General features: G+C 57.8%; 1 protein-coding gene and 1 long non-coding RNA gene across 2 annotated transcripts in view; one reads left to right on the forward strand and one right to left on the reverse strand.

The window, feature by feature from the left end:
- LOC138101173 (sarcoplasmic/endoplasmic reticulum calcium ATPase 1) overlaps positions 1-5799 on the forward strand; it is a 30235-nt gene extending 24436 nt beyond the window's left edge. Inside the window, exons 18-22 of the mRNA XM_068999039.1 lie at positions 304-389; positions 673-806; positions 2134-2251; positions 3496-3613; positions 5684-5799. Coding sequence (XP_068855140.1) covers positions 304-389; positions 673-806; positions 2134-2251; positions 3496-3613; positions 5684-5715 — 488 coding nt within the window. The 3' untranslated portion in view covers positions 5716-5799. The remainder of the gene's footprint in view (positions 1-303; positions 390-672; positions 807-2133; positions 2252-3495; positions 3614-5683) is intronic.
- Positions 5800-8564: 2765 nt separating this feature from the next.
- On the reverse strand, positions 8565-13393 carry LOC138101186 (uncharacterized). The gene is made up of 2 exons (XR_011147019.1): positions 13331-13393; positions 8565-8812 (listed from the first exon to the last, which is right to left on the reverse strand). It is a non-coding gene; the product is annotated as an uncharacterized lncRNA (long non-coding RNA).
- Between the last annotated feature and the right edge of the window lie 528 nt (positions 13394-13921).

Below are 13921 nucleotides of genomic sequence, written 5' to 3' on the forward strand. Positions count from 1 at the left end.
CCCCCCAGAGCCCTGGAGGTCACCAAGGGACCCCCACGGAGAAGGTTCCTCCGAGAACCTCACGGGGTCACCTGGAGAACCTCACAGAACCATTTGGAGACCCCCAAAACCCACCCAAAGACTCCCCAAAAACCACCCGGAGACCCCCATGGAGCAGGTTCCTCCGAGAACCTCGCGGGGTCACCTGGAGAACTTCACGGAACCACCTGGAGACCCCCACGGTGGCCCCTTGGAGACCCTCATGGTGGTCCCAGGTTGTCCCCAAGGTGTCCCCAACCCCCCGTTTGTCTCCCCCCCCCCCAGGCTACGTCGGGGCCGCCACGGTCGGAGCGGCCGCCTGGTGGTTCCTCTTCGCTGAGGATGGACCCAACGTCAGCTACTACCAGCTGGTGAGTCCCCGAGTGTCCCCAAGGTGTCCCCAAGGTGTCCCCAAGGTGTCCCCGAGGTGTCCCCAAGGTGTCCCCACCCACTGACCCCTGAGTGACCCCCCCCCCGTCTCCCCTCCCAGACCCCATTCAGGCCCCTCATGGAGGTGCCACCACCACCATGAAGGTCCTCGTGGTGTCCCTCAGCTCCCCAGGGTGCCCCGCCAGGGGTGTCCCCAAGGTGTCCCCAAGCTGTGACCCCGTGGTGACCCCGCGGTGACCCCGTGGTGACCCCTCTGTCCCCCAGACCCATTTCATGCAGTGCAGCGAGCACAACGCGGAGTTCGACGGCCTCGACTGCGACATCTTCGAGTCGCCGGTGCCGATGACGATGGCGCTGTCGGTGCTGGTGACCATCGAGATGTGCAACGCCCTCAACAGGTGAGGGGCGCCGTCACCGGCGTCGCCGGCGTCGTTGGCACCGTCGGCATTGGCATCGTTGGCATTGTCACCTTTGTCGTGGTCGTGGTCGTTGTCCTCGTGGTCATCATGGTCATGGTCATTGTCATGGTCATGGTCATCGTGGTAATTGTCATGGTCATGGTCATCGTAGTCAGGGTCATGGTCATCATAGTCATGGTCATGGTTATCATGGTCATGGTCATTGTCATGGTCATGGTCATCGTGGTAATTGTCATGGTCATGGTCATCATAGTCATGGTCATGGTCATCATGGTCATGGTCATCATAGTCAGGGTCATGGTCATCATAGTCATGGTCATGGTTATCATGGTCATGGTCATGGTCATCATGGTCATGGTCATCATAGTCAGGGTCATGGTCATCATGGTCATGGTCATCGTGGTCGTGGTCATGGTCATGGTCATCATGGTCACCATCGAGATGTGCAATGACCTCAGCAGGTGAGGGGCGCTGTCACCGGTGTCACCGTCGGCATTGGCATTGTCATCATTGTCATTGTCACCTTTGTCATGGTCATTGTCATGGTCATCATGGTCATCATGGTCATCGTGGTCATGGTCATGGTCATGGTCATCGTGGTCACCATTGAGATGTGCAATGACCTCAGCAGGTGAGGGGCGCTGTCACCAGTGTCACCATTGGCATTGTCACTGTTGTCATGGTCATGGTGCTCATCATGGTCATCATGGTCATTGTCATGGTCATGGTCATAGTGGTCATCATGGTCATGGTCATCATGGTCATCATGGTCATGGTCGTAATGGTCATTGTCACCATTGTTATGGTCATGGTCACCGTGGTCATCATGGTCATGGTCATCATGGTCATTGTCACCATTGTCATGGTCATGGTCATTGTGGTCATCAAGGTCGTGGTCATAATGGTCGTTGTCATGCTCATGGTCATTGTGGTCGTCATGGTCATGGTCATAATGGTCATTGTCATGGTCATGCTCATGGTCATCGTGGTCATCAAGGTCATGGTCACCATGGAGACGTGCAACGCCCTCAGCAGGTGAGGGACACCTGGCAGTGTCATTGTCATGGTCACCGTTGGCATCGTCATCATTGTCACGGTTGTCATCGTCGTGGTCATTGTCATGGTCATGGTCAAGGTCATCATGGTCACCACCAAGGTGACCTCCACGGGTCACCGTCCTCGTCATCATCGCCGCCCCCTACCCTGCGGTGACCCCTCAGCGTCCTCCTGCCCCACGTCCCCCCCGCCGTCCCGCTGACCCCGTGGTGACCCCGTGGTGACCCCGTGGTGACCCCGCTGTCCCCAGCCTGTCCGAGAACCAGTCCTTGGCCCGGATGCCGCCGTGGGTGAACATCTGGCTGGTGGGCTCCATCTGCCTCTCCATGTCCCTGCACTTCGTCATCCTCTACATCGACCCCCTGCCCGTAAGGAGACGCCGGGGGGACGCCGCGGGGCGGCCTTGGGCGTGGTGGCCTTGGGGGCGTGGGGTTGGTGGTCATCGACATCGGGGTTGGTGGTCATCAAAGCTGGTGGTCATCAGAGTTGGGGTTGGTGGTCATCGGAGTTGGTGGTCATCGACATTGGGGTTGGTGGTCATCGGAGTTGGTGGTCATTGACATCAGGGTTGGTGGTCATGGGTTGGTCATCAACATCAGGGTTGGTGCTCATCGGAGCTGGTGGTCATCGACATTGGGGTTGGTGGTCATCGGTGTTGGTGGTCATGGGGTTGGTGGTCATTGGAGCTGGTGGTCATCAATATTGGGGTTGGTGGTCATGGGGTTGGTGGTCAAGGGGTTGGTGGTCATTGACACTGGGGTTGGTGGTCATCAGAGCTGGTGGCCATGGGGTTGGTGGTCAAGGGGTTGGTGGTCATCGACATTGGGGTTGGTGGTCATCGACATTGGGGTTGGTGGTCATGGGGTTGGTGGTCATTGACACTGGGGTTGGTGGTCATCAGAGCTGGTGGCCATGGGGTTGGTGGTCAAGGGGTTGGTGGTCATCGACATTGGGGTTGGTGGTCATCGGTGTTGGTGGTCATGGGGTTGGTGGTCATTGGAGCTGGTGGTCATCAATATTGGGGTTGGTGGCCATGGGGTTGGTGGTCAAGGGGTTGGTGGTCATCGACATTGGGGTTGGTGGTCATCGGTGTTGGTGGTCATGGGGTTGGTGGGAGCTGGTGGTCATCAACATTAAGGTTGGTGGTCATCGGAGCTGGTGGTCATCGACATTGGGGTTGGTGGTCGTGCCGTTGGTGGCCATCAAGATGGTGGACACCAAGCTGGTGGCCTTGGGGATGTGGGGTTGGTGGTCACTGAGCTGATGGCCATAGGGCTGGTGGTCATTAGGCTGGTGGTCATGGGGACATGGGGTCCTTGACCACGGATCGACGGCCATCGAGGTGGTGACCGTGGGGCTGGTGGTCACCGGGATGGTGGCCGTGCGCTTGCCGGCCTGCCCATCGCATCGATGACCACCGAGCTGGTGGCCACCACGACGGCGGCCACCAGTCTGTTGACCTTGGCTTGAGTGCCCATCGGGTTGGATGACCACGGGGAGGCTTCAGTGCCCACGGGTGGGGTCCGGTGGCCCCGGGGTGGCCCCGGGGTGGCCCTGGGGTGGCCCTGGTGGCCTTGGGGGGGGTCCCAGCCGTGTCCCCCGGTGTCCCCAGATGATTTTCAAGCTGACGCCGCTGTCGCTGACCCATTGGCTGATGGTCCTCAAGATCTCCTTCCCGGTCATTCTGCTGGACGAGGCCCTCAAGTTCATCGCCAGGAACTACCTGGAGGGTGAGGGGGGGGGGGGGCCGGACCCCCCGGAGTGTCCCCGAGTGTCCCCAAATGTCCCCCCGGCCCCGCCCCTGCCGGCTCTGCGGCCGCTGTGGCCACCTGGGTGGTCGCCTCCACGCTCTGTGGTCCGTGGTCACTTGCGTGGTCACCTTGACCATCTCCGGGTGACCTTGCCCGTGTCCTCTCCATCATCTTCTGGTCACCTCTGTGGTCACTTCCATGGTCCGTGGTCACCTCTGTGGTCACCTCCGTGGTCACCTCCATCCCCTCTCTGTCACCTCTGTGTCCCCTTGACCACCTCCAGGTGACCTTGACCATCCCCGTGTCCCCTCCACCATCTCCTGGTCACCTCTGTGGTCATCTCCATGGTCCAGGGTCACCCCTGTGGTCATCTCCTGGTCACCCCTGTGGTCATCTCCTGGTCACCTCCATCCCCCTGATGTCCCCTTGACCATCTCCCGGTCACCCCTGTGGTCATCTCCATGGTCCAAGGTCACCCCTGTGGTCATCTCCTGGTCACCCCTGTGGTCATCTCCATGGTCCGTGGTCACCTCCATCCCTTCCCTGCCCCCTTGACCATCTCTGTGGTCATCTCCTGGTCACCCCTGTGTCACCTCCTGGTCACCTCTGTGGTCATCTCCTGGTCATCTCCATCTCCTCCCTATCCCATTGACCATCTCTGTGGTCACCCCTGTGGTCATCTCCTGGTCACCCTGAGGTCATCTCCTGGTCACCTCCATCCCCTCCCTGTCCCCTTGACCATCTCCCGGTCACCCCTGTGGTCATCTCCTGGTCATCTCTGCGGTCACCTCCTGGTCACCTCTGTGGTCATCTCCTGGTCACCTCCATCCCCCCCCATCCCACTGACCATCTCTGTGGTCACCTCCTGGTCACCTCCATCTCCTCCCTATCCCATTGACCATCTCCGGGGTCATCTCCTGGTCACCCCTGTGGTCATCTCCTGGTCCCCTCCATCCCCCCGATGTCCCCGATGTCCCCTCCCCCCTCTCATCTCCATCTCCATCTTCTCCTCCCCAGCGTGACCCCGCCCGGCCCCGGCACCGCCCGCAGGTACCGAGGGGACAGCGCTGGCACCTCCTGGCACTGGCACTGTCACTGTCACCTCCTGGCACTGTCACTGTCATTGTCACCTCCTGTCACCTCCTGGCACTGTCACCGTCACCTCCTGGCACTGGCATTGTCACCTCCTGGCATTGTCACCTCCTGTCACCTCCTGGCATTGTCATTGTCATTGTCATTGTCACCTCCTGGCACTGGCACTGGCACTGTCCCCTCCCCCATCACTGTCACCTCCTGCCATTGTCCCCTCCCTGTCACCTTCCATGTCACCGTCACCTCCTGTCACTGTCACCTCCCTGTCACCTCCCTGTCACCTCCATGTCACCTCCTGTCACTGTCACCTTCCCTGTCACCTCCCTGTCACCTCCTGTCACCTCCTGTCACTGTCACCTGTCACCGTCACCTCCCTGTCACCTCCATGTCACCGTCAGCTCTGTGTCACCTTCCCTGTCACCTCCTGTCACCTCCTGTCACTGCCACCTCCTGTCCCCTCCCTGTCACCTTCCCTGTCACCTCCTGTCACTGTCACCTGTCACCGTCACCTCCCTGTCACCTCCCTGTCACCGTCAGCTCCGTGTCACCTCCCTGTCACCTCCTGTCACCTCCTGTCACCTCCTGCCACTGTCCCCTCCCCCATCGCTGCCACCTCCTGCCACCTCCTCTGTCACCGTCACCTCCCTGTCCCCTCCCTCTCCCCTCCCTCTCCCCTCCCCCCTCCCTGTCCCCTCCCCCATCGCTGCCACCCCCATGTCACCTCCTGTCCCCTCCCCCCTCCCCGTCCCCTCCCCGTCCCCTCCCCCCATCGCTGCCACCCCCTCCTGTCCCCCTCACACCCCATCATTGTCCCCTCCCCCTCCCGCCCCCCCCCCCCCGCCGGTGACACCGATGGGGGGGCGGGGTGGGAACACCTCGATGACGTCACCCGCCATGACGTCAAACCCCCCCCCCTTTACCATGACGTCACCTGACCCTGTCCCCTCCCCCCCGCAGCGGACGAGGGCCCCCGGAAGACGCGGAAGTGACGCGGGGACACCTTGGGGACACCTCGGGGACACCTTGGGGACACCTTGGGGACACCCCCGGGGACACCCCCGGGGACACCCCAAAAAAATCCGCCCCTCCCCTCCCCTCCCCCACCCTTTTTTTTTTTTTTTTTTTTTCCCCCCCACGCCCCTCCCCCACCCCCAAATTTTGGGCGGGGGCGGGGCCCCGGGGCTGTTTTTGGGGTCGCCCCCTGCAGCGGGGCCCCCCCCCAAAAACGCCGCGGGACCCCCTTCCCCCCCCCCCCCCCCCCCAAAAAAAAAAACCCCAAATTTGGGGGGGGGAGCCCCAAATTTGCCCCTCCCCCACCTGGAGCCCCTCCCCCACCCCGAATCTGCCCCTCCCCCACCCCCCCCCGGCGTCGCTTATTTATTGCCAATAAAGGGAATCGCCCCTCCCCCACCCCCCCGGAACCGCCGCCTTCGGAGGTTTTTTTTTGGGGAGGGGGGGGGGGGGGCTGGAGCCCAAAATTGGTCCGAGAATTCCCAAAATTCCTTTTTAAAAAAAAAAAAAAAAAAAAAAAAAAAAAAAAAAAAAATAATAATAATAATAATAATAATAAAATTCTCCCCAAAATCCAACCTGGGATCCCCAAAAAATCCAAGCCCGGAGTGGCCCAAATCCAGCCTGCGACCCCAAAATTCATCCTGGGACCCCAAAATTCATCTCAGGACACCAAAATCCATCTCAGGACCCCAAAATCCACCCTGGAATGTCCCAAATCCACCCTGGAATGTCCAAAATCCACCCTGGGACCCCAAAATCCACCCTGGGATCCCAAAAAATCCAACCCCGGAATGTCCCAAATCCAGCCTGGGACCCCAAAATCCATCCTGGGATCCCCCAAATCCACCCTGGGACCCCAAAATCCACCCTGGGACCCCAAAATCCATCCCAGGACCCCAAAATTCATCTCAGGACCCCAAAATCCAACCCCGGAATGTCCCAAATCCATCCTGGGACCCCAAAAATTCCTCCTGGGATCCCAAAATTCATCCTGGAATGTCCCAAATCCACCCTGGGATCCCAAAAATTCATCTCAGGATGCCCAAAATCCACCCTGGGACCCCAAAATCCACCCTGGGACCCCAAAATCCATCCTGGGACCCCAAAATCCACCCTGGAATGTCCAAAATCCACCCCGGAATGTCCCAAATCCACCCCGGGACCCCAAAATCCATCCTGGGATCCCAAAAAATCCAACCCCGGAGTGGCCCAAACGCATCCTGGGACCCCAAAATTCATCTCAGGATCCCAAAATCCACCCTGGAATGTCCCAAATCCATCCTGGGATCCCCAAAAATCCACCCTGGGACCCCAAAAAAATCCAACCCTGGAATGTCCCAAATCCAGCCTGGGACCCCAAAAATTCACCCCAGGATCCCAAAATCCGTCACGGGACCCCAAAATCCACCCCGGAATGTCCCAAATCCATTTTGGGACCCTCAAAATCCACCCGAGATCCCCCAAAATCCACCCTGGGACCCCAAAATCCACCCTGGGATCCCAAAAAATCCAACGCCGGAGTGGCCCAAACGCATCCTGGGACCCCAAAATTCATCTCAGGACCCCAAAATCCACCCCGGAATGTCCCAAATCCAGCCTGGGACCCCCAAAATCCACCCGAGATCCCCCAAAATCCACCCTGGAACCCCAAAATCCACCCTGGAACCCCAAAATTCATCCTGGGATCCCAAAATCCACCCTGGGACCCCAAAATCCACCTTGGAATGTCCCAAATCCACCCCGGGACCCCAAATTTCATCTTGAGACCCCAAAATCCACCCTGGAACCCCAAAATCCACCCTGGGATCCCAAAAATTCACCCGGGATCCCAGAAATTCATGTTGGGACCCCAAAATCCATCCTGGGACGCCAAAATCCCCCCCAAATCCCCCAAAATCCCCTCTGAGACCCCAAAATCCCCCCTGAGACCCCAAAATCCCCCCCGAGACCCCAAAATCCACCCTGAGACCCCCCAAAATCCCCCCCAAATCCCCCAAAATCCCTTCTGAGACCCCAAAATCCCCCCCGAGACCCCAAAATCCCCCCTGGGACCCCAAAATCCACCCCGAGACCCCCCAAAATCCCCCCTGAGACCCCAAAATCCACCCCGAGACCCCCCAAAATCCCCCCTGAGAACCCAAAATCCACTCTGGGACCCCCCAAAATCCCCCCCAAATCCCCCAAAATCCCCCCTGGGACCCCAAAATCCCCCCTGAGATGCCAAAATCCCCTCTGAGACCCCAAAATCCCCCCCGAGACCCCAAAATCCCCTCTGAGACCCCAAAATCCCCCCTGAGACCCCAAAATCCCCTCTGAGACCCCAAAATCCACTCTGGGACCCCAAAATCCCCCCCAAATCCCCCAAAATCCACTCTGAGACCCCAAAATCCACCCTGGGACCCCAAAATCCCCCCCCAAATCCCCCAAAATCCACTCTGGGACCCCAAAATCCCCCCTGGGACCCCAAAATCCACCCCGAGACCCCCCCAAATCCCCCAAAATCCCCCCCGGGACCCCAAAATCCCTTCTGAGACCCCAAAATCCACCCCGAGACCCCCCAAAATCCCCCCCAAATCCCCCAAAATCCCCTCTGTGACCCCCCAAAATCCCCCCTGAGACCCCAAAATCCACTCTGGGACCCCAAAATCCCCCCCAAATCCCCCAAAATCCACCCCGAGACCCCAAAATCCACCCCGAGACCCCCCAAAATCCCCCCTGAGACCCCAAAATCCCCTCTGAGACCCCAAAATCCCCCCCGAGACCCCAAAATCCCCCCCGGGACCCCCCAAAATCCCCCCCAAATCCCCCAAAAACCACCAGCGAGTGCAAAAGCCGCCACTTTTATACCCGAAACCGCCGCGGGGGACCCCAAAATTCGGGGGGTCCCAGGGGTCGGGGGGGGGTGGGGATTTTGGGGGTTCCCCGGCGCTTTTTTTTGGGGGGGGTCCCCCCAATTTTGGGGGTCCCTCACTCCCCCTCCTTGTCCTCGCCGTGGGTGATGACGTAACAAATGTTCTTGTAGTCCACGTTGCCGGCCACGTCCGGCGGGAAGGCGGCCCACATGTTCCGGATCTGCGGGGCACCCCAAAATTCGGGATTTTGGGGGATTTTGGGGCGAATTTGGGGGATTTGGGGGAAAATTTGGGGGATTTGAGGTGGTTCTGGGGGGGTTTCATGGGGTTAGAAGGGTCTCAAGGAGGAGTTTTGGGGAGGATTTGGGGTCCCAGGTGTTCCGGATCTGCGGGAGACCCCAAAATTCGGGATTTTGGGGGATTTTGGGGGGTTTTGGGGGATTTTGGGGCGAATTTGGGGGATTTGGGGAGGGTTTGAGGTGGATTTGGGGGGTTCTGGGGGGGTTCAATGGGGTTTGTAGGGTTCCAAAGAGGAGTTTTGGGGAGGATTTGGGGTCCCAGGTGTTCCTGATCTGCGGGGCACCCCAAAATTCGGGATTTTGGGGAATTTGGGGCGAATTTGGGGGATTTGGGGGAAAATTTGGGGGATTTGGGGAGGGTTTGAGGTGGATTTGGGGGGGTTCTGGGGGGGTTCAATGGGGTTTGTAGGGTTCCAAAGAGGAGTTTTGGGGAGGATTTGGGGTCCCAGGTGCTCCTGGTCTGCGGGGCACCCCAAAATTCGGGATTTTGGGGGATTTTGGGGCGAATTTGGGGGATTTGGGGGAAAATTTGGGGGATTTGAGGTGGGTCTGAGGGGGTTTCATGGGGTTAGAAGGGTCTCGAGGAGGAGTTTCGGGGTCCCAGGTGTTCCTGATCTGCGGGAGACCCCAAAATTCGGGATTTTGGGGGATTTTGGGGGGTTTTGGGGGATTTTGGGGCGAATTTGGGGGATTTGGGGAGGGTTTGAGGTGGATTTGGGGGGTTCTGGGGGGGTTCAATGGGGTTTGTAGGGTTCCAAAGAGGAGTTTTGGGGAGGATTTGGGGTCCCAGGTGTTCCTGGTCTGCGGGGCACCCCAAAATTCGGGATTTTGGGGGAATTTGGGGCGAATTTGGGGGATTTGGGGGAAAATTTGGGGGATTTGGGGAGGGTTTGAGGTGGATTTGGGGGGTTCTGGGGGGGTTTCATGGGGTTAGAAGGGTCCCAAAGAGGAGTTTTGGGGAGGATTTGGGGTCCCAGGTGCTCCTGATTTGTGGGAGACCCCAAAATTCGGGATTTTGGGGAAATTTGGGGGGTTTGGGGGGAAAATCTGGGGGATTTGGGGGGAAATTTGGGGGATTTGAGGTGGTTCTGGGGGGGTTTCATGGGGTTAGAAGGGTCTCGAGGAGGAGTTTTGGGGTCCCAGGTGTTCCTGATCTGCGGGGCACCCCAAAATTCGGGATTTTGGGGGAATTTGGGGGGAATTTGGGGGATTTGGGGGAAAATCTGGGGGATTTGGGGAGGGTTTGAGGTGGATTTGGGGGGGTTCTGGGGGGGTTCAATGGGGTTTGTAGGGTTCCAAAGAGGAGTTTTGGGGAGGATTTGGGGTCCCAGGTGTTCCTGATCTGCGGGGCACCCCAAAATTCGGGGTTTTGGGGAAATTTGGGGCGATTTTGGGGGATTTGGGGGAAAATCTGGGGGATTTGGGGGGAAATTTGGGGGATTTGAGGTGGTTCGGGGGGGGTTTCATGGGGTTAGAAGGGTCTCGAGGAGGAGTTTCGGGGTCCCAGGTGTTCCTGATCTGTGGGGCACCCCAAAATTCGGGATTTTGGGGAAATTTGGGGGGAATTTGGGGGATTTTGGGGCGAATTTGGGGGATTTGGGGAGGGTTTGAGGTGGATTTGGGGGGTTCTGGGGGGGTTCAATGGGGTTTGTAGGGTTCCAAAGAGGAGTTTTGGGGAGGATTTGGGGAGGATTTGGGGTCCCAGGTGTTCCTGATTTGTGGGGGACCCCAAAATTCGGGGTTTTGGGGGAATTTGGGGGGAATTTGGGGGATTTTGGGGGAAATTTGGGGGATTTGGGGGGAAATTTGGGGGATTTGAGGTGGTTCTGAGGGGGTTTCATGGGGTTAGAAGGGTCTCGAGGAGGAGTTTTGGGGTCCCAGGTGTTCCTGATCTGCGGGGCACCCCAAAATTCGGGATTTTGGGGGAATTTGGGGCGAATTTGGGGGATTTGGGGGAAAATTTGGGGGATTTGGGGAGGGTTTGAGGTGGATTTGGGGGGTTCTGGGGGGGGTTCAATGGGGTTTGTAGGGTTCCAAAGAGGAGTTTTGGGGAGGATTTGGGGTCCCAGGTGTTCCTGGTCTGCGGGGCACCCCAAAATTCGGGATTTTGGGGAAATTTGGGGGGTTTGGGGGAAAATTTGGGGGATTTGAGGTGGGTCTGAGGGGGTTTCATGGGGTTTGAAGGGTCTCAAGGAGGAGTTTTGGGGAGGATTTGGGGAGGATTTGGGGTCCCGGGTGTTCCCGATCTGTGGGAGACCCCAAAATTCAGGATTTTGGGCCAAATTTGGGGGATTTGGGGCCGAATTTGGGGAATTTTGGGGAAAATTTGGGGGAGTTGAGGTGGGTCTGAGGGGGGTTTCATGGGGTTAGAAGGGTCTCGAGGAGGAGTTTTGGGGAGGATTTGGGGTCCCAGGTGTTCCTGATCTGCGGGGCACCCCAAAATTCGGGGTTTTGGGGGATTTTGGGGGATTTGGGGGGAAAATTTGGGGGATTTGGGGAGGGTTTGAGGTGGATTTGGGGGGTTCTGGGGGGGTTTCATGGGGTTAGAAGGGTCCCAAAGAGGAGTTTTGGGGAGGATTTGGGGTCCCAGGTGCTCCTGATTTGTGGGAGACCCCAAAATTCGGGATTTTGGGGAAATTTGGGGGATTTAAGGTGGTTCTGGGGGGGTTTAATGGGGTTAGAAGGGTCTTGAGGAGGAGCTTTGGGGAGGATTTGGGGTCCCAGGTGTTCCTGATCTGTGGGAGACCTCAAAATTCGGGATTTTGGGCCAAATTTGGGGGATTTTGGGGCAAATTTGGGGGATTTTGGGGGGGAAATTTGGGGGATTTGAGGTGGGTCTGAGGGGGTTTAATGGGGTTTGAAGGGTCTCGAGGAGGAGTTTTGGGGAGGATTTGGGGTCCCAGGTGTTTCTGGTCTGCGGGGGCACCCCAAAATTCGGGGTTTTGGGGGATTTTGGGGGGAATTTGGGGGAAAATCTGGGGGATTTGGGGGGAAATTTGGGGGATTTGAGGTGGGTCTGAGGGGGTTTAATGGGGTTTGAAGGGTCTCGAGGAGGAGTTTTGGGGAGGATTTGGGGTCCCAGGTGTTCCTGATCTGCGGGGCACCCCAAAATTCGGGGGTTTGGGGAAATTTGGGGGGTTTTGGGGGAAAATCTGGGGGATTTTGGGGGAAATTTGGGGGATTTGAGGTGGGTCTGAGGGGGTTTCATGGGGTTTGAAGGGGAGTTTTGGGGAGGATTTGGGGTCCCAGGTGTTCCTGATCTGTGGTAGACCCCAAAATTCGGGATTTTGGGGAAATTTGGGGGGAAATTTGGGGAAATTTTGGGGACATTTGGGGGTTTTGGGATCCCAGCGGCTCCAGGGGGGATCTGGGAAGGGTTTTGGGGCAATCTGAGGGGATTTTGGGGTGATTTTTGGGTGATTTTGGGGTGATTTTTGGGGGATTTTGGGGGATTTTGGGGTGATTCTGGGTAATTTGGGGTGATTTTGGGATGATTTTTGGGTGATTTTGAGCGATTTTGGGTGATTTGGGGGCGATTTTGGGGCGATTTTGGGCGATTTTGGGCGATTTGGGGTGATTTCGGGGGATTTTGGGGTCATTTTGGGGTGATTTTGGGGTGATTTCCGGTGATTTCCAGTGATTTTGGGCGATTTTGGGGTCATTTTGGGGTTATTTGGGGTGATTTTGGGTGATTTCGGGTGATTCTGGGGTGATTTGGGGCGATTTTGGGGCGATTTGGGGCGATTTCAGGGGAATTTTGGGGTGATTTGGGGTTATTTCAGGCGATTTCGGGGGATTTGGGGTGATTCTGGGTAATTTGGGGTGATTTTGGGATGACTTTGGGGTGATTTGGGGGTGATTTTGGGGCGATTTGGGGCGATTTGGGGCGATTTCGGGTGATTTTTGGGGTGATTTTGAGCGATTTTGAGCGATTTGGGGTGATTTCGGGCGATTTCGGGGGATTTTGGGGTGATTTTGGGTGATTTGGGGTGATTTTGGGATGATTTTGGGGTGATTTGGGGGTGATTTTGGGGCGATTTTGGGCGATTTGGAGGTGATTTGGGGCGATTTTGGGGCGATTTTGGGTGATTTTGGGTGATTTTGGGTGATTTGGGGTGATTTTGGGGTGATTTGGGGTGATTTTGGGGTGATTTTGGGTGATTTTGGGGTGATTTGGGGTGATTTTGGGTGATTTGGGGTGATTTTGGGGTGATTTTGGGGTGATTTGGGGTGATTTTGGGTGATTTTGGGTGATTTTGGGGTGATTTGGGGTGATTTTGGGGTGATTTGGGGTGATTTGGGGTGATTTTGGGGTGATTTGGGGTGATTTTGGGTGATTTTGGGGTCTTTTGGGGTGATTTTGGGGTGATTTTGGGGTGATTTTGGGGTGATTTGGGGTGATTTTGGGTGATTTTGGGGTGATTTCGGGGCTCGCTGACCTCCTCGGGGGTGAAGCGGTCGCACTGCGTGGTCAGCAGCTCCTCCAGGCTGGGGGAGGGGCGGGGGGGGGGGAGGGGTCACTCCAAAATGTCCCCGAGACCCCTCCCCCAACGACCCCCAAATTCCGCCCCCAAACCCCCCCAAATTCGGGGTCAGCTCCAAAATCTGCCCCTCGCCCCCCCCCCCCTAAATTCGGGGTCTCCCCTCCCCCCCACCAGCCCCAAATTCCACCCCTCCCCCCCCAATTCAGGGTCTCCCCTCCCCCATTTCCCCCCAAATTCCGCCCCTCCCCCCCCCAAACCCGGGGTCTCCCCTCCCCCATTTCCCCCCAAATTCCGCCCCCTCCCCCCCCAATTCAGGGTCTCCCCTCCCCCATTTCCCCCCAAATTGAAGCCCCTCCCCCCAACCCCCCAAATACCGCCCCTCCCCCCCCAAAATCGGGGTCTCCCCTCCCCCACAACCCCCAAAATCCGCCCCTCCCCCCCAAATTGAAGCCCCTCCCCCCAACCCCCCAAATTCCGCCCCTCCCCCCCCCAAACCCGGGGTCTCCCCTCCCCCATTTCCCCCAAAATTCCGCCCCTCCCCCCCCA

The sequence above is a fragment of the Aphelocoma coerulescens genome, unplaced genomic scaffold, assembly GCF_041296385.1.
Source record: "Aphelocoma coerulescens isolate FSJ_1873_10779 unplaced genomic scaffold, UR_Acoe_1.0 HiC_scaffold_207, whole genome shotgun sequence".
In the NCBI taxonomy this organism is placed as follows: Eukaryota; Metazoa; Chordata; class Aves; order Passeriformes; family Corvidae; genus Aphelocoma; species Aphelocoma coerulescens.